The following is an 18,885-nucleotide window of genomic DNA, read 5'->3' as shown; positions in this document are numbered from 1 at the left end:
GGCCCTTTTGCTGACGTGTCTATACGAAAGCGTGACGTCTCTCAAAACACAAGATGGAATTAATTGCGAGTGGTGAGTCATTTAATTGTGGGCCCCACACTGTATCTAGATATGCTTTTCATTAATTTTTGAGACAACAAGATAAATAAATAATAAATAAATAAATAAAATATTTTAGGGGGCGGCGGCATTAAAATTTGGCGTGCAATTAATGTATTAGTTTAATAATTTTGTCGTGCGAATAATTTCCCCACAAAGTTAGGTCACATCAAGGCTTTTTTTTATTTGGATAACTATTGTAATATATAATTAATTACACATTCTTTAACTTCGATCGTCAGTTATCAGGATATTATTATTATTTTTATTTCTGTTGATGTTTCTGATGACGTAGGGCTGCAAACGAATCATCATTATCCTATTTCATAGACAGATTTTTTAAATTATAATCTCTTATGAGTTCAATTTTAAAAATTAATTATGTTTTATTAGAAGTGTGTTAATAGACGAGTCAAATTCGTATCATATTTTTTATGATGATATTTTCTAACAAATATATGTATTTGAATATGAGCTAAGTGTATAAGTTAGTGTCTTTAGGATATAATTGAGTTGATTATGATGAAGTAAAATTGTAAAAGAAGGTAAGAGTTCGAATTTTGATGAAATTGAGATAATATTCTCTTTCATCATGGTCAATTATAACTTTTTAATTTACCTCTTTATATATATTTGTTAGACTGATCATGTAAAAAGTTATTGGGATGACAAATTTCACATTTTACAAAAGAAAAATGTAAGAGTTAATAGTACTTTCTACAATATGTAAAAATTAATTATTAATTTATATAATAATAATTTTATATCATTTTAATTTTATTTCTATGAATAGAATAAATAAAGAGGATTCTATAATATTAATTATATTTCAAATGAATATTATCTGATTATGATCGATTTTATAAAAATTAACATGTAACTTCTATAATAATTAAAAGTTAGTTGTTATATTTAATTTTATATCATTTTAATCTTTCTTTTTTAAGAATAATAATCTAATTAAAATAATATTTTAAAAAATAAAATAAATGAAAAAGATTTTATAACATCTATTATTGATGTGAACATTATTTAATCACGAAGAACTATATAGAAGTTAATACATAATTTTTATAAGAAAAATGATACACTACATGAAAACACAATATGAAAATGTAACATGACACATTACACTGTATGGATATAGGATCCACTGCATGGATATGAGACCCATATCTATAGTGTGTCATGTTGCATTTTCATGTTATATTTTCATATAGTATATCATTGCTCCTTTTATAATATGGTTGTTAGCTTCTCCATAAATCCTTACACTTTTAAACCCTGATTCAGATCTTAACCCATGTACAAAAATATAAATTTTTGAGTCAAAATATAAAGTAAGAATATTTAAGGGAGTTCAAGTTAAATGAAACATCCATTTAATTTTAATTAAAAATAAAATGTTCGAAAATATTAATGATGGAAACTTTTTTAAAGTGGTTTGTCCAATTATTTGGTGCACAATATACGAAAAGAAGAAGACAAGACCAAAATCTCCCAAGATAATTTAAAACGAGGCTTCAATCACAACACCATCGATTTCCATCTATCGCTCGTGAAAAATGTGTTCAATTATTTTATTCCCCTTACTTTCTATTTAGTGAATTTGAGGGGCTTCCGTGAATAAATGCACGCATCTTTTAGTACGAGCGAAGATTCTACTCTACGCAGCAGGAGCACCTTTTTTTTTTCTTATTTCTACCCGTTCGGTCACCCGCAATGCAGCTCCCGGGCCCCGACTGTGGCCCCCACTCTCATCCAGGGAACCAACCACAAGATGGTGAGAAAATGAGTTCCGATTGTAGGTCGGAAACAAAGGGTACGTCATTGCGTTCGTGGGACGGCGTTCCGGTGAGCTGTCACCCATAACAGTTAAAAGCGAGTGGTTTCCTACTCTCAAAACGTACCTTCTTGATGATTGGAGAGGAATCCGCGGGTCCCACCTGATTCCCCTCCAAAGGTTTGGGTAAGTTTCCTAGACCATTCTGTCCATTTTGTCGTTTTATCCCTCTCACTCTCTAAAATTCCAAATCGAAGCTTCTCTCTCTTTTCCTCTTTCTTTCCTTCCCTTCCTTCCTTCCTTCCTTTCCCTTTCTTCTTCCCAATTCCTCTGCTTCTTCTCGCGATCACTTCGAATTCTGTCTCCGATCGAAGCTCCTCGCCTTGCGAAGATGCCTTCGTGGTGGAAGGGGAAGCACAGATCCAAGTCGAAGTCCGTCGCGAGCCCTCGAACGGAGCCGGAGACGCCGCGGACGCCGCCGGGGATGCTCGAAGATTCGTTTTTGGATGCGAGGCGCGAGGATAAGGAGAAATCTAATAGCTTTGACGAGTGTGTCGTCTCTAGGAGGAGCTCGGAGCATCCGATTGTCGGCGGCGGCGGTGGCAGGAGAGGAGGTGGAGTGGGGACGGAATTCATGTTTGGTCACCCGCTACCGCTTCCATCCAGGATCTCTTCACAGGGCATGCCGATGGGATCGCCGTCGGCGTCGGCGTCGGCCCCAGCGTCGGCATCGGCGTCTGCTTCGATTTCCAGTGTTAGCTCCTCCGGGTCGTCGGATGAGACGCCGGATCTTGCGTCCTACAGGTATGCTGTTCGTTGTGGCTTATTGGAGGTAGAGTTTTACTCGTTGTCTATGTGAAAAGGATTTAATTGTATTTGAGATCTCTTCTATCTTTGAGTGTTTTTCGTTAAGGACGTTTTTTCTTCTTCCGATTTCCAGTGTTCTATCCAAACTCAGAGCTTTTTTTTCATGAACCAAGAATTTGTCGGTTTTGCTCTTGATTTAAGTTTAACGCGAGTGAATTAGTACAAGGGAATGCTTCTGTCAAAATCGAGTTTTCCGTTTCTGAACAAATCTCTTCTTTTAATGCATAGATCGAGGTTTGTCACCAATTTGTGCCCTTGAAATTCAGTCAGTCTGCTTATTGTAGGTATTCTGACCCGATCATTGGAGGCAAACGTGGAGTATATGATTTGCAAAGGCACGAGCATGTCGCTGAAGGCAGGGAACTCTTCTTATTCACGCCAGTTATGGAGCATCCAAATGGTGAAAATGCTTATTCTCATGCCCAAACTTCTCCAGAGACCATATTTAGTAGAAGAACTGCAAATCCTTCCCCTGGTTTGAAAGGAAACCATTTTTCAACTTCACCTATACATCCCAGTTCATTTGGTACATCCCCGACCCGCTGGCAAGATCATTTGCGCAGCCCACCTCATCCGCTACCGCTACCTCTTCCTCCAAATTCTCCAAGCTGCTCTTCTCATTCTCCATCTTCTTCTTCTTCACGCTCTCCTAAGACACAGTGGAAGAAAGGAAAATTACTTGGCAGGGGTACCTTTGGCCATGTATATCTTGGATTCAACAGGTACTGTGTGTAAATTTATGTGCATCTCCTAGCCTTTATAAACTTTCTACTCATCAAAAGAAATTAAATCCTGTTGTGATGGATGAACTTACATATTATGCCCATTTGGAGTATTTACTTACTAGTTTAATTCTCTTGTTGTAAAGTCGAGCATTATTAGATTATGATTTGACATTACATTTACCTTCTGTGTCCATGCTTCAGTGAAAGTGGACAGATGTGTGCCATTAAAGAGGTCAAAAACATTTCTGATGATGCAAATTCCAGAGAATCTCTCAAACAGCTAAACCAGGCAATCTTCTCATCTCTTGTTTTGTCCTTTCGTGATTGAAGTGTTCACCAATTGTAATTTGCATACAACTGCTAGTCATGATATTTAAGAAATTTACTTGAAAATCACTATTTCAGGAAATAACTTTGCTTAGTCAACTCTCACATCCCAACATAGTGGAGTACTATGGCAGTGAGTTGGTAAGTTGACTATCTGGAAATCATCCCTTACCTGTATGAATTTTGTTATTCTTCACTGTGATAATGAATATTTTCTGGAAACAAATTAGATTTATGACTGTTTGCTCAGTTTGGCTAGTTTTCCTTCGAAAAATTGCTTAAACAAATCATGAATTTTTGTTTAACATGTGTCGCACAGATGGAAGACTCCTTATCTGTTTTTCTTGAGTATGTTTCTGGGGGTTCTATCCACAAGATACTTCAAGAATATGGTGCTTTTGGGGAAGCATTAATACGTAGCTACACTGCTCAAATACTTTCTGGACTTGCTTACTTACATGGAAGGAACACTGTACACAGGTATTTGGCAATTTGTATTTCTAGTTGCAATGACCCCCTTGTGTGTTTGTTCCCCTTGTATATTGGCTCAAGATGCAATCTGATCTGGCAGAGATATCAAAGGAGCAAACATACTGGTAGATCCTAATGGTGTAGTCAAACTGGCTGATTTTGGCATGGCCAAACATGTAAGGTTCTTGCTGCTATTTTGCTTGTTGGTTTCTTATAAAGTTTCGAGAAGATAACTAATGTGATTCTTGTAAGCTAACATGATCAATCATTCACGAAGTACAAACTTATCTATTACTTAGAATATTACTCACTCCATTGGGACATTAAACTTTTACTTTATGAGAAAGCATGTATTCAATCTATAAAATGACAATCTTTAGGCATGTTACTGTCTGAGTCTCACTTGTGTAATGTGTTTCATTGGATTTCCAATCTGTTAGTCAAGAACTGAATCACTTGAACTTTCATAGCTTCTCTCATGGTTTAAAAAGGCTCAATTGTATATTTGTATTTTTGTCGACTTAGGAAGTACAAATCGGTCAATTGGGGCCATACAGATGACTACAATGCTGATGTAATATCAACAGTATGAGATTTGTATGTTGCTGTTTCCCTGTTTTCAGAAGAGAAGAAATGAGGGAGACTTAAGGATGATAAGAAGAAACGAGGAATTTTGCATGAGGGAGACATAGGGATTGAATCATTGAACATGGAGACTGCTAAGAAATTACCAATTGAGAAGCAAACCTGCCTTTCTATGGGAGGAACAAATCAATGACCATTTTGATTTTGTCCCGCAAAATGCAGCTACTATAGAGTTTGAGCAGTATTCCATTTATGTGCTTGACTTTGAAAAGACAAAAATCAATTCTAAACCTCAGTGAAGATGGTGGAGCCCAAGTGGTTAATTAACAGCTAAATAAACCATAATGATGTTCTGCAATTGATAACTTCAATATTGGAATAGTGAACACAAACATGTCATATTATTTAAGTTCAATCTCAGAGGAGCCAGTTACATAGGATTAAAGGAACTAAGACTATGTGAGGTCAAACACAAAGATAGCTAATGCATGGACTACAAATACTTATTCCTGAAACTATGTTTAACAAGGATGCAACGTATTAACTTCAAGTAGTCTTGGCTATCTTTTATTGTATTAGTCATGTACTTAGCATTTTATTTGCGGTGCTTATACTAAAGTTCTCTATGCTCTTCTCAATTATCTGTTTTTTCTCTCTCTCTTTTTTATTATATTTTTGACGTTGTTTATCTGGAAACAGATGAGTGCATATACTTCAATACAGTCATTCAAAGGAAGCCCTTACTGGATGGCTCCTGAGGTAAACTTATACATTAATCTTCTTTGAAGCCATAAAGTTTGTACATAGTTATGCACGTATCTCTCGGAATTTATGTTAACCACTAAACGATCAAATCCTTATAAACTTCTTACTAATTGCAGGTTGTCATGAATGGTAGCGGCTATGACCTCACCGTGGATATATGGAGCCTGGGTTGTACAATTATTGAAATGGCAACTTCTAAGCCTCCATGGAGCCAGTTTGAAGGGGTATGTTATATTTATTCCATACATTATTTTGAAATAAATATCCAACTTGGATGTTGTTCCAACCATTCGCCACTTATTAGATAAATTTTCCTAATTGTGTTTACTTTCCGATCAACAGGTTGCTGCGATATTTAAAATTGGTAATAGCAAAGATTTACCAGAAATCCCAGACCACTTTTCTTCTGAAGGAAAGGATTTTTTAAAGCTATGCTTGCAGCGTGAACCATCTGCACGTCCCTCGGCTTCTCAGTTGATACTTCACCCGTTTGTTAGAGACCAAGCAACAACCAAGATCATGAAGACGAACATGGTCAACGATGTGCCCCATTCTGTGCCTAATGCAAGTCAACTCACGGTAATCTTGGAGAAACTTGTTCATCATGCTTAAACCCATCTCATTATATACACTTCATGCTATGCACAAATATCCTCTATTTTTGGAATTAGCTCTTAGATTGAGTTAACTTGGTGAACTTGATCAGTACCACCCTCGTATTTCCATTGATATGCAAATGTTAAAAACCGTGTGTCGGAACTAATTCCCCGCACAAGCTTCTTGACAATTTTTTCACATAGGCAATATTGACATTGCTTCCTTGATACACCAACAGGGCACCATGGATTTTTATTCAAAAAGAAGTACTTCTCCAATACAGGACAGACATTATAGTACAAGATACCAATTTGGGTTGCACTCGACGTTTCCTCAACCGTCCAAGAACTTGAGGTATTGAGGTTCGATGTTGAAGTTGAGATCCTATTTGTTCCGCGACTGGTATTTAATGTTTTCTTCTTGCAGGGACTTGCCTAACATGAGAACAAACATGTCGTTACCTGTCTCCCCTTGCTCCAGTCCATTAAGGCAATTCAAACAGTCTAATAGAAGTTGCTTACCTTCTCCTCCCCATCCAGCAACCAACTACAGCCCAGCGAACCCCTCGCTCTATCGAACCAAGCCAAGCTATAACCCTTAAGATCCTTGGCTCGACATTACCCTGTTCGAGACCCCAACGCCCCCACGGTTCGCCCAGACAATCGAGCATGGGTTTGTAAATAGTGAAGCTGCTAAGTTTAATGAGGACTTTCAGCTTTTGGATGGATTAGAAACTTGTTTTATTCCCTGTTCATCCACTCTATCCATGATCAGATTGCTGATCAGGCAGTGCCATTGGAGATCTTCCATTGTAGTCTTGTAACTGGAGTAACTGGAGTGCTAAGTTTTGTGCCTAGTCTTCGATTGTGTTCATAGCACATGTAGCAGTCACACAATTAAGAGTTCACCACATTGTATAGAGCAAAGTTGTGTTCATAGCTTGTAACAAATGTTGTTGTAGAAAAAAATAAAACAATAGAATAGAAACAAACTTGCGTTCATATTGTTTTCATAAATATAATAATACAACAATAATTAAGTCTTGTACCACTATTTTATTCCACACCAAGTGATTTGTTCTACGAATCCTCGTATGCCATTAAATTTTATTTTTTATTATATTATTATTTATAATTAAATATATTTTATTTTATTTTATTATTTCTAATCAAATTATTTTATCTATCTCTTTCTTTATTAATGTGCGTATTGTATTTATTATAGTTATAGCGATATCAATTCTGATGGATTCGGATTTGAAATAAATATTATTAAAAAAATTTAATTCAAATTTAAAATTTTAAACTCGAATCTGACTAATCTGAATATTTCAAAATTTATTATTATTATTTTTGATAATTATTTATTTTTAATTTAATATTTAATTATTATCATACCAATATTATATAAAACATCCTAATTTTTAAAATAAAATTTAATTTAACAGTAAAAAAAATCTTAAATTTGGGTCCTTTCAAATCCGATCCGAATTTAATCCAATAAAAAATCTCAAACCCGATACAAATTCAAAAACCCTCAATCATAACTTGATTTTTTTTCGAGTTGGATCGAATCGATTTGACAGATCAGATCCATTTTTGACACTTCTAGTCTCACATTGCATAATTGAGAAATTTATTGGGCACTTATGTATGTATCTATATCATCTTAAATGTATTTTTTTTTGAAATTCTCTTTCAATAAATATAATTTTATTTTTTAAAAAAATATTTTTATTTTTTATCATATTCAATTTTTTTTATGTTTATATATTCATCTTAACATCATCCTATATAATAACTCATATTTTATTTATCTGCACATAGCAAGGTCTAATTATATTCTATGAAATTTTCTTTTAAAATTTAAAGATATCTTACAATCATAAAAAATATTTATCATTTTTTTGTTCATTTTGATCCTCCTACTTCTATATAAAATACAAAATATTTCTATCAACCTCTTAGTTCTTTAAAAAAAAACTCGAAGTTATTTAAAGCATCACTCGTTAATTGCTATCTTAATAATTCATTAATATAGTAAAATAATAAAAATATATAGGAACAAAAAAATGAATTAAAATGTTAATATAATGAATTTAAGGTTAGTAAAAAAATGATTTAAATAAAAATAACTTATTTAGGGTTTTAAAAAACTACTCTTTTACTTTTGTATTATGATTATATGAATAACAACAAATTTGACTGCTCGTCATGGGCTCCACATGCGTCAACGGACGTGATTAGACCAGAAGAGCACGGACCGATCGTAGCTGTCCATTCATTCCTTCACGGTAGGTTTCCATCGATACTATAAAAACCCACCTCCTCGCCTCGCCTTCAAACACAAGAGCGAAGCTAGGAGATATTTGAGATCCTATAATCCTACTATCAGATTGATCGTGGAGCCGACGGTGAGTAGAAAGGTGGCCGAAGAAGTTGAAAAATAGAACCACAAGCGCGACGCTAGGAGATACTCGGAAATGGTGGAAGGAGGATACTGAGCATCGAGGAGACACATCGACAATTTGTGCATTGCTCCATAAGCCAATGACCATATCGCAAAGCTCTTCGACCTGAAGAACTGGTAAACTCTCGCAAAGTGAATGCTTTAGATGGATGGCAGTAGGAGATTTTGCTGCCCGGTATATTCTATTTCGATAACCATTGACGTCCAACTCGGACGAGGTTGACAACCCAACAAAATTCTAACCAAAATAAATCCATCAAAAAGACAAGTATCTACAGAAAAGTAAAGTCATATACTTAGTTTCGACTACTGTTGGTCTTATTTTAACTTGCTAACATGTATTAGGATGTAAACAACTTGCTCGAAAACTGGTACAGAAGACATTAAAATATCTGATTTGCTGATAGCTTTGTTGTGAGGAAATGTCTAAAGAAGGTCAAATTACTTCACTAAATTCATAGATTGATAAAGCATATATAATTTTTTACTCACAGTTTTTCTTCTTTCTTCGTTTTTTTTTTCTTGATGGAGCTTGATTTTTCCTATTTCCAGATGATAGAGCATGGTCGAAAACTCGATACAAAGGAAGAAGTCGCCTCATCACCAGCTCCCTGCCTGATAGCCATTTATGCACCTGCATAACTATTCATCCTTCATGTGCTTCTCCTGGACTGCAGCAGTTGTGACCAGCAGTTAAGGTACAACATTAACTTAAAACCATTCAGAAATACAACTCGCCGACTTTAATTTTGCCCAAAAGGATGAACCTCGATTTGCAAATGTCCTCCCAAAGGAGCATGTTTGTCTCACCCAATTTTCCTAGCCCAATCAAAGTCTCATATTGAAAATATATATATATAATCATAAATTTATAAGATGGAATATATCTCTATTGGAATGAAATCTTTTAGAGAAAGCCTAAAAATAAAATTATGAAGACTTGGATCCAAAGTAGACAATATCATACTATTATGGAGATATATTGACTTCATCAATTCTAACAATTAGTATCAGAGTAAGTATTAGAGTGGTCTATGTGAAACCCTATGGGAACTCTCAGAAAAATAAAAGAGGTAAGAGAGGCTTGGACCATGAAGATAATGGTAGGGAGCTCCCAATAATCCTTTTTTTGACTTAAGGATTGTTGGGATACAATAAAAATCCCACATTAGAAATATATGAAAAAGATTATGAGTTTATCAGATGGAAGATATCTCTATTAGAATGAGACTTTTGAGGAAAATTCAAAAACAATACTACGAAGGTTTAGGCTCAAAGTGGATAATATCATACAATTATAGAGATATGTTGATTCCATTGGTTCTAACAATTTAAATCAAAAACACATTCATGAACTAAGACCATTCTAAATCATGAACTCAAAGCATATTTAAATTCTCCAATCTAAATTCCTGATTTTAAACTATTTTGATTCACCAAGATATTTTGACTCAAAACACCTTGATGAACCAAGAGCTCCAAATCACAAACTAAGTTCAAATTTGATCTCTCCAAACTCCAACTAACACATATTACCTATTGAATAGCCAAGATATTTTCGTTCGAATAACAAATTAAGACTGAATTTGTATTCCTAAAAGTATTGAAGAGTACAAATTTAATCTTGGTTTATGATCTAAAATTGTTTTGAACCATCAATGTGTGCCTGGAAAGACCAGACTGACCAACCTAGTTGGTCTGGTTTGAGCATTTGAATGTGCTATGGGAAATATGGAATAGGCAAGGAAGAATTATTCTTAAAATAGGGCAAGAAATGATTATTCCTTGTCAGTTTGGAATAAATATTCCATACGAATAGTATGCCATGGTGATTTTTACTACCAAATATACGAACAGTTATTCCATAAAAATTCATAAGAAATAGAATAGTTATTTTATAAACTAAACGCACGGTAGAAAAACTGAACATTTAACTATATAACAAAATGATATGGAAATTATCATCGATCAAAAAGGATATCTGTAATAGTCCCAATCTAGTGGCGCAGCTGCAATTTTGCTAAACTCCACAACGCTACCCTGTATGTTGTCAAATATATATCCATTGCTTTTGTCTATCCGCTTCACAAGATTACCAACACTTTCTTTGTCCTGAAATTGAGAGTTATGTAATGTCTAAGAGTTGAGGAATGAGTACAAGGGGAAAAAACTGAAGAATAGGTAACTTGCTTGAATGTCTAATGTTGAGAAGTTGACAAGGCCAAAATCTTCAATGACATCACATAGCTCCTTGGTGAGCTTCCTGGAGTGTAGATAAAAAAAAAAAGCACAAAAATGTGAAAATCGAACCCCACTTGCATTTGTATGCTTGATAAATATTGTTTCGACCAACAGGAAATTTGTTCAAAATTGAGGGCAGCGAACGTCTCAAAGTTACAAATATTTTCAGGTAGAGAAATTCAAGTGGCATGAGGATTCACACAGTTTCAAATCTTGTTGAATGTCAATCAGCATGAGCCAAATGTACCATATCATTCTAGTTATGGAGAAACTGAAACTAAGTCGGCATGATGGAAATTCCTTGTCAATATTATCATTCAATACCAACCATGTATCTCTTGGTATTAGGATATATATATGTGCATCCTAAACCTGGCCACGGTTCGGATTAATGTTTGGAAAATTTCAACTCTTAACATTCATCATCGAAGCCGGTTACAATTCATGGTTTGAAACCACTGGTTATGATTCAGGTTATGGTTCATCAATGGTTCAACGATTCGAAAAATATCGAATCTTAACCTTCTCCTTGCCCTTGCGAGATGAACTTGATTCTTCCATTTGAATTGAGGTTGAAAATGATTGAGATTTGAAAATTGAAAGACGAGAGTAGAGGAGTTTAGGCATAGCAAGCACAGAGATGAGAAGAACCTAAGATGAGAGTACGTAATGAAGGGTCGAAGGCAATCTCAACTTCAAGTTGACTTTTGGATCGACCAAACTGATCCAGATAGAACCTACAACCATGCAATCCTAATTCCAACCATTAGGATTTAGTTAAGCCTTAATTGAAGCCAATTGATCTAAATTTAACTCTAAAACCACTCAATGTGACCAAAAAAACTAGATTCACATACACCAAGGTGGTACCAGTTCAGGGTTCATACCAAACTTGATACAGAAAGAGAAATTTTAAACTTTACACCACCAAAATAGTTTATGATCAGAGATGATACTTTGAGTAAAGGGAGGATATGAAACCCAATAAAGCATAAATTTTCACCTCCACAAACTTAAAAGGGTGCTAGTAATGAAAGCTGAATCTCGTAGTAACAAACTAGCTTGCAATAGGGGGAGACATTTAGGGGAGCAAAGGGACTATATTCTTGCCTAATAAGTTATAAAGCATACTAGACTAACAAGTGTCTAGATATGCAAATGCTTTTTTAAATATTTCAGAAAAAAAGAACAAGGACACTGAAGTTAACAAAATTACTAAATGTAGATACCTGTATTTGGACGAACGAGGGTCTTGATCAAGATGGTACTGCAAGTAAGATAAATCTTCAACGTCCATATAAAATTCCAGGTTATAAGCTGCGGAAGAAGTTAGATAACTCTAATTTAATCATTATAAAGGCTTATGTATTTCACTATAAATGCACAAGACATATTTTTGTACACACCAAGTCTTCCATAGTTCTCAATGAGATCAATTTTGGAAAGGACATTTATGTGTGGCAATCCAAGATGCAACATGGTTGTTAATGAGAGCACCAACGCGCTGACATATTTCCCAGGGTCACAGCATAGATGAGCATCAACTAGATGGACTGCAGTCAACTGCATGGGATGAAAAAACAATGTGTTATAAATGCACTGCGACATAAAACAATTTTAAACAAGAGATGGATGCAATTGATCATCATGTGTGCAAATAATATACCCGAAGATCCAATTTCTGTACAAGTTTAGTGATGACATTCTTTGTGTTTGAATGAAGAAAGAAAAGCTCAACCTGGCCAGGAAAATCAAATAGAAAGTAGTGGTCTGCAATTAAGAAAAGACAGTTTAGTCTATATTGGAAAAACTGATATTCGATGAAGCAATACCAAGATCTGTCCACTTTCAAATATCCTTTATATTTAATTAAATTGACTAGAAGCAAAATATTTATCAGTCAATGAGCATGCTTAAACACAAACTGACTAAAAGAATAAACAAATGCTTGGATTCATCGAACAGAAAGTAGTGACTTGAAATTAAGAAAAGACAGTTTAGTCTAAATGCTGGAAAAACTGATTATTGATGAAGCAATAACTAGATATTTCCACTTTCAAACATCCTTTAGATTGAATTAAATTGACTAGAGACAAAATATTTATTGATGTCACTGAACATGCTTAAACACGAAGCAACTAAAAGAATAAACAAATGCTTGGATACATCTTAATACACCCAAGGGATCCTCTGTACCTCTAGCAAGGTGAAAGAATATCATAGCTCATGATAGTCAATCATTGCTTTAGTAACATGCAGCCCAACATTTTTTTGCAGGGAACCCTTGGCGCAACAGTAAAATTGTTGTCATGTGACTTTGTGATCATGGGTTCGAGTCGCAGAAACAACCTCTTGCAATACACAATAGACCTAATGTGATCCGACCTTTCTCCGGGATCCCGCATTGACGGAAATTTCATGCACCGGGCTGCCCTTTTATAGCATTGACTTATATGATCGCTTCATTTCCCCAAGAGAAAAGTTGTTAAAACAATTCTGTTTTATTTTAATAAAGTGAAAGATTTGGGTAGATAGAAATTGTAGATGGTTGAACAAGGTTGGACATTAAAAAAAAGAACATCAGGAGATGACTAAAACCAAACGAGCCCAAAAGGAGACATTGTTAAAGAAAGTCTAGTCTGATATCATTGCACTCTAAACTATTTAGAACACAACAGACTCATAAAGTTTACTTAAATAATCAAGAAGAGAAACAGAAAAAGTATACCAAAGTTCCTTCCTAAGAAAATCCAAGATAGTCTGGCATTTCAGTATGCCAGCTTAAAAGACGGCAATATTCTTATTCTAGTTTCTGTATACAGTCAACAAGCCATTATCAGTGTCCATAACAGCTAAGTATCTGCCTTGATCTATCTTGTTTGAAACATAGACACTAATAGCTACCAGTCCAATAAATCAACCCTAATTTTCATAGAATCACGCTCCTCAACTGACTACAATTTCCAAACCTAAAGACAGACAAAAAGGAGATATCATTTCCCTAAACCATGTTTCTATATATCAATTATAGAGATGACAATTGACTCAAGATATCATAAAAGTCATGTTATTTGTGATTCATAAATCATTTAGATAACACAAACTCGCCACATTTATCGGTGAAAAGATAACCTGTTGAATGCATTTAATACCTGATATCTGCCATCTAGACCAAAGTATTATATAAGTACCATCAACCAATTCATCTTAATAAGTACATATTAAATAGTGGTGTGAGAAGCAAAGAAAGGATTTATAATCTTACAGTCAGCTTTGTTTCTATACTAATTTTTCTTAGCTAAATATAACAACCACAATAATAAGACAAAAGGAATTATCAGCAGATCATGTAGGTCGAACATGAAAAACCAAAACATTTGTGGATTATAAAGGGGTAGAAATGCTTTATGACTTGTACACAACTACACTCGTGTGAATCCATAAAATTTGTATCTAGTCAGGTTGAAATCTCCCTCACCCCCCTTTAAAAATAAACAATAGAAGAGGGGTCACTCATTTTATATTTTTATATTTCATGTAATCTAACTCCTACCTCCTATAAGAGGATTTTGCTTTACATAGCTTAGATGTGGAGCAGTATACTTTCAATGAGTCTTCCAGTTGGAATCAAGTTTGACTGCTTGAGACCACCTTTTTAAACTCAAGCATAAGCATGTTGCAATGCAAATGATATCAGCCTGAACTGAAATTATTTAGCTACATAAAGGAGTTGAATGCAAACTTTAGAATTCTCAAGCTTGAATCCTCTAGCAGAACCAAGTTTGAGTTTGAAATCAATCTCCATAATTATACACCAAACTAAGCCTATGGCAAAGTTCAGTCCATCTTGACCCTTTTACATACTTGCTTGTAATACCATTGTGGTGTTTCACTTACATAGTATGGTTCATCAATTACGCCAACAGGCAATATGCTAGGCTAAAAGGAACAGCTATTTTTGGATATCCATGACTATCTGGCCTATTTAATCAGATTTGGATATCCATTTTAATGATTTCTTGAACAGGTATTCTTGGACACTATGACAGGCATCGGATGGATTGGAATTTTATGGCTATGGGTAGTTGGTACTCGAAAAAATTTATTAATAATATATAAAAATATATGCTATTAGAATCACTAATTTCATATTTTTCTTCTTTCATGCACAAACAAATTGGATGTTAGGTGGTACCTATGATACATGACCCATTTAATCGGGTATGGATACCCAAGTTCATTATATGGAATGAGCATGGATAGAATAATTGATAACTTCATAGACAAAGTTGGGAAATTTTGTGCTCACCCTCAAGAAAAGGTTTCAGCTTGGACTCTAACCAATCAATGTTCTTCTCCAAGTAATCCATGCAGTAGACAAGACCTAAAGGCACATAAAAAATAGATTATATTTGTTTTAAAAAAAAAAAAAACAGTATCTACATACAATTGTTGCAAAAGTGTGTAAAGGAGTTGTTTCACTGATCTTACCTCCATTTGGACCAAGAGAATGCTCTGACATAACATCACTAAGTTTTATTAGATCTTCAATATTCACGGCACACTCATATCTGTTTTAACTAGTCAAAAGAAAACATTCAAGCTGCAGAACTTGTGACACTGACGTAAATAAGTAGAATAAGATTGAATTCAAAGGATACGGCAATGAATCATTGGCAGGATCCAAATTGACAACAGCCACTTTTCTGCAAGCCAAAGGTTTTGCTCATCTTAATACCACAAAAGGTAGAGTAACTACAATCTTGTAAAGGAATGAAGAACATAAACCGTGTGCAGCCTGAAGATGTAGGCAAGAAACCTTTCATAGAGGAAGCTAAGTGTTGCAGACTTGTCGTCCACAAACACCATCTAAAATCATAAAATCATGATTTTACCACACAAAAGAAAATGATTCATGCATACCTCCCAATAAGTTTGAGAAATTGAGACATGCCATTGCAGTAGGTGGTCTTTCCGGACCCTGGAGGTCCGATCACAACTTGCCCAAAACCCATCTGCTATCCCCTCTTCTTCCCCGCTTTTGTTTCGATCTAATCCCAACCAGTGAACGAAGACTAATTGGCAAAGACGATCCGACCGACAAAAAGGGGAACTGGCCGCGATCCCACGAGGTTTGCAGGTCGAATTGGGATGATGACTCGGGTGCGTATGTAACTCAACTATGTCTGTGATGCTGACGACGGCGTATTGGCGAATCGCGACGAGGGTGCGGACTCGACCAGGAGATCCGGCGAAGGGGCGGTAGCTCGCCGCCGGAGATCCGTCAAAGGAAGCGGAAGCCGGCCAGGCGCTGCGAGACTCTCCAGGCGGAGCAGCTCTGGGGCTACACGCGAAGAGAACAATCACGGCTCCGCTCGACGGGTGAGGAGTGCTCGCTGGCGGCGCCGCTGGCTTGAAGGAATGCGAAGTTACCCTGCCCCTATTCTACTATATTTATTAGAAAATATCTTATATTTAATTATATAATAACTTTTTTAAAAAAATTATTCATATAATTTTTTTAGATATAAGGGGCTGTTTGATAGACGGGTTTAAAAGGTTGGAATGAGAATGAAATTAGTTTCATTTCCATATCTAATACTTGGTAGATGGGAATCGAAATTAAGGTATTAAATTAACATTTCGGGCGTCTAAAATAATAACTATTTTATTATTTTATTATTTATACACAATTAAGGGTTAGAAGTTGGGTTGCACCAAAAAAAATTTCAAAATAAAAAAAAAATAGAAACTCGGATGAGTGTGCGGAGTTGTTATTCCATGTTCCTTATTCTGCTCATTTCATGTGCAATTAAATTTTTTTATTTTAAAATTTTTTTATATTTAATAGTATAATTCAACCCTTAAATCTTAAAGGTAATATCATAAATAGTTTAATCATAAATAAAATAAAAATAAATAAAAAAATAATTATAAAAGGACACCGTTCGTATTTCGAGCCCTTGGAATCTTCTATCACGAACACTACGTGCACAAATGGGTATATAGCATATCAGGACTATATATATATATAATTTTTCTATGCTGCGCTCCTTACCCTGCGCTCTTCGTCCGCGACAACTTGACCCCTCGCTGCTATCGCCACTGCCGCTTCGCCGTCCGGCCACCGTCGGCTGCCGCGTCACACCCGATGAACGCGCAACTCGTCGGCGCACATCCCCACACCGGATTCCGGCCGGATAGTGGTCAGAATCCGATGAATTCGACCGTGATTTGGTCTGAAATCGACTGCCAGTGCCGAGCGGCCGATTCCGGCCAAATCGCGGCCGGTTTCCGGCCAAATCGCGGCCGGTTTCCGGCCAAATTCCGGTAGGAGACCGGCTGAGGAAGGACCGCCGGCGGCCACCGGTCCTTCCTCGGTCGGTCTCCGACCGGAAATCGATCGCGATTTGGGCAGAATCGGCTGCTAGTGCCGAGTGGCCAATTCCGGCCGAATTCGTCGGATTTCAGCCACTTTCCGGTCGGAATCCGGTGCCGAGCTGTACGCCGGCGAGCTGCGCGTCCATCGGGTGTGATGCGGTGGCCGACGGTGGCCGGACGGCGATGCGACAACGGCTGGAGCAGGGCTGGATCGAGTGGGAGCTCACAGGAGCGTACGAGGAGTACTGCAGGATAGCAAAACTGTATATATATATATATACACACACCTTGCCATGTGTGATATACGCTCGTGACTGAGTGTCGCGGACGCTGGGTGCACAAGAAGGCGCGCAACATATCATTTCTATATATATATATACATATATATGGTAACTGAGTGCGCGGGACGCCTGAATCATTTTCAAGCTCCCAACTTGCTCAGATCACTTCCGAGCCCCCTGACTCGCCCGGATGCGCACTTAGTCGTGAACATTGCACGCACGGGAAGACATGCATTATATATGTGTGTATAGGGTAATGATACTTTGTGCACCACCCGGTTCATGCCTGCATGCGCAACTGAGTGCAATTTCAGACGTTCGAATCACTTTCGGGTGGCTGGATTACTTTCGGGCACACCGCACATTCAATCGTGCATGCATTTGTGCACAAAAGGCATGCAACATAACTTTTTTTCTATATATATACAGAGGAATGTTATATAGGACACTATCCGTGAGCACCACCGTAAGCTCCAAGTGTAAAAAAACAAAATTTATTTTTATTTTTACTTCCTTTAAACTAAACATTAAACACTAAATGCTAAACCTTAAATCCAAAAAAAAATAATTTTTTTACGCTTTGCACTCACGTTGGTACTCACGAATAATGCCCAGTATAATAAAATTATATATATATTGCACGCCTATTTATGCACACAACGTTCGCGACAACCGCTTTAGCTTTAGGGTGCTCAAAATAGAAATAATAGTATTTTATAATTATTTTTATTTACGATTAATTCATTTAAAATTTTATCTTTTGAATTTAAAGGTTGGATTATAGTATTAAATATAAAAAAATTTTAGGTGCTTATGAAGTGTGTCGAATTATTATCCCGTATTCCTTAGCCCGCACCTGTAAATAATTATTTTTTTTATTTTAATTTTTTTCATACTTAATATTATAATTCAATCCTTAAATTTTAAATAACTTAATACTAAATAAATAATAATTATAAAATAGCACAATTTCTGCTTCGAACACTCAAAAATGATTCGAGCGCTTCAAATCTTCTGTCGTGGCTGCGCACACAAACAGACTATATATATATATATTATTAAAAAAATAAGTAATTTGTTTATGGAAGTCGGTCACCTCTTAAGCCTGTTTTTAGTCGGAAATATAAACGTTTGTTTAGGTAAATACACATACAAAGTATAGGACTCTAAATGGAGTTAAGTTTTTTAGTATTTAAATTTATTTAATAGGGTAATAGAATCAAATCAAATCAAATTTAAAATAATCCATGCCATTAACTTGGTTTGGTTTGATTTTTTTTTTTATAAACTTAAG

The 18,885-nt window shown here is 35.8% G+C and overlaps 2 protein-coding genes across 2 annotated transcripts; one reads left to right on the top strand and one right to left on the bottom strand.

The window, feature by feature from the left end:
- The first annotated feature begins 2,176 nt into the window (after positions 1–2,176).
- Positions 2,177–7,186, top strand: LOC141830893 (mitogen-activated protein kinase kinase kinase 3-like). The gene is made up of 11 exons (XM_074718340.1): positions 2,177–2,686; positions 3,034–3,471; positions 3,676–3,763; positions 3,880–3,942; positions 4,121–4,281; positions 4,373–4,448; positions 5,557–5,616; positions 5,739–5,846; positions 5,965–6,201; positions 6,458–6,573; positions 6,646–7,186. The coding sequence occupies exons 1-11, from the start codon at positions 2,274–2,276 to the stop codon at positions 6,818–6,820; spliced, it is 1,935 nt and encodes a 644-aa protein (XP_074574441.1). The 5' UTR covers positions 2,177–2,273; the 3' UTR covers positions 6,821–7,186.
- A 1,779-nt stretch (positions 7,187–8,965) lies between these two features.
- On the bottom strand, positions 8,966–16,344 carry LOC141830747 (GPN-loop GTPase QQT1). The gene is made up of 10 exons (XM_074718171.1): positions 15,853–16,344; positions 15,591–15,635; positions 15,421–15,500; positions 15,239–15,313; positions 12,596–12,699; positions 12,336–12,492; positions 12,159–12,246; positions 10,879–10,951; positions 10,670–10,800; positions 8,966–9,370 (listed from the first exon to the last, which is right to left on the bottom strand). The coding sequence occupies exons 1-10, from the start codon at positions 15,942–15,944 to the stop codon at positions 9,331–9,333; spliced, it is 885 nt and encodes a 294-aa protein (XP_074574272.1). The 5' UTR covers positions 15,945–16,344; the 3' UTR covers positions 8,966–9,330.
- Between the last annotated feature and the right edge of the window lie 2,541 nt (positions 16,345–18,885).

The sequence above is a fragment of the Curcuma longa genome, chromosome 6 (assembly GCF_044706935.1).
Source record: "Curcuma longa cultivar G26 ecotype Majalengka, Jawa Barat chromosome 6, ITB_CL_G26_1.1, whole genome shotgun sequence".
NCBI classification, from domain to species: domain Eukaryota; kingdom Viridiplantae; phylum Streptophyta; class Magnoliopsida; order Zingiberales; family Zingiberaceae; genus Curcuma; species Curcuma longa.
This window is presented reverse-complemented; position numbering and strand designations above follow the sequence as displayed.

What these genes read in the sequence shown, in the direction of transcription:
- LOC141830747 (XM_074718171.1), bottom strand. Translation starts at nt 15,944, where the DNA reads ATGGGTTTTGGGCAAGTTGTGATCGGACCTCCAGGGTCCGGAAAGACC. An exon ending in TACAGAAATTGGATCTTCGG is followed by an intron (nt 12,493 to 12,595) that starts GTATATTATTTG and finishes CATCCCATGCAG; the next exon opens with TTGACTGCAGTCCATCTAGT. An exon ending in CTAGATTGGGACTATTACAG is followed by an intron (nt 9,371 to 10,669) that starts ATATCCTTTTTG and finishes ACTGCTGGTCAC; the next exon opens with AACTGCTGCAGTCCAGGAGA.
- LOC141830893 (XM_074718340.1), top strand. Translation starts at nt 2,274, where the DNA reads ATGCCTTCGTGGTGGAAGGGGAAGCACAGATCCAAGTCGAAGTCCGTC. An exon ending in GTATATCTTGGATTCAACAG is followed by an intron (nt 3,472 to 3,675) that starts GTACTGTGTGTA and finishes TCCATGCTTCAG; the next exon opens with TGAAAGTGGACAGATGTGTG. An exon ending in AGTACTATGGCAGTGAGTTG is followed by an intron (nt 3,943 to 4,120) that starts GTAAGTTGACTA and finishes TGTGTCGCACAG; the next exon opens with ATGGAAGACTCCTTATCTGT.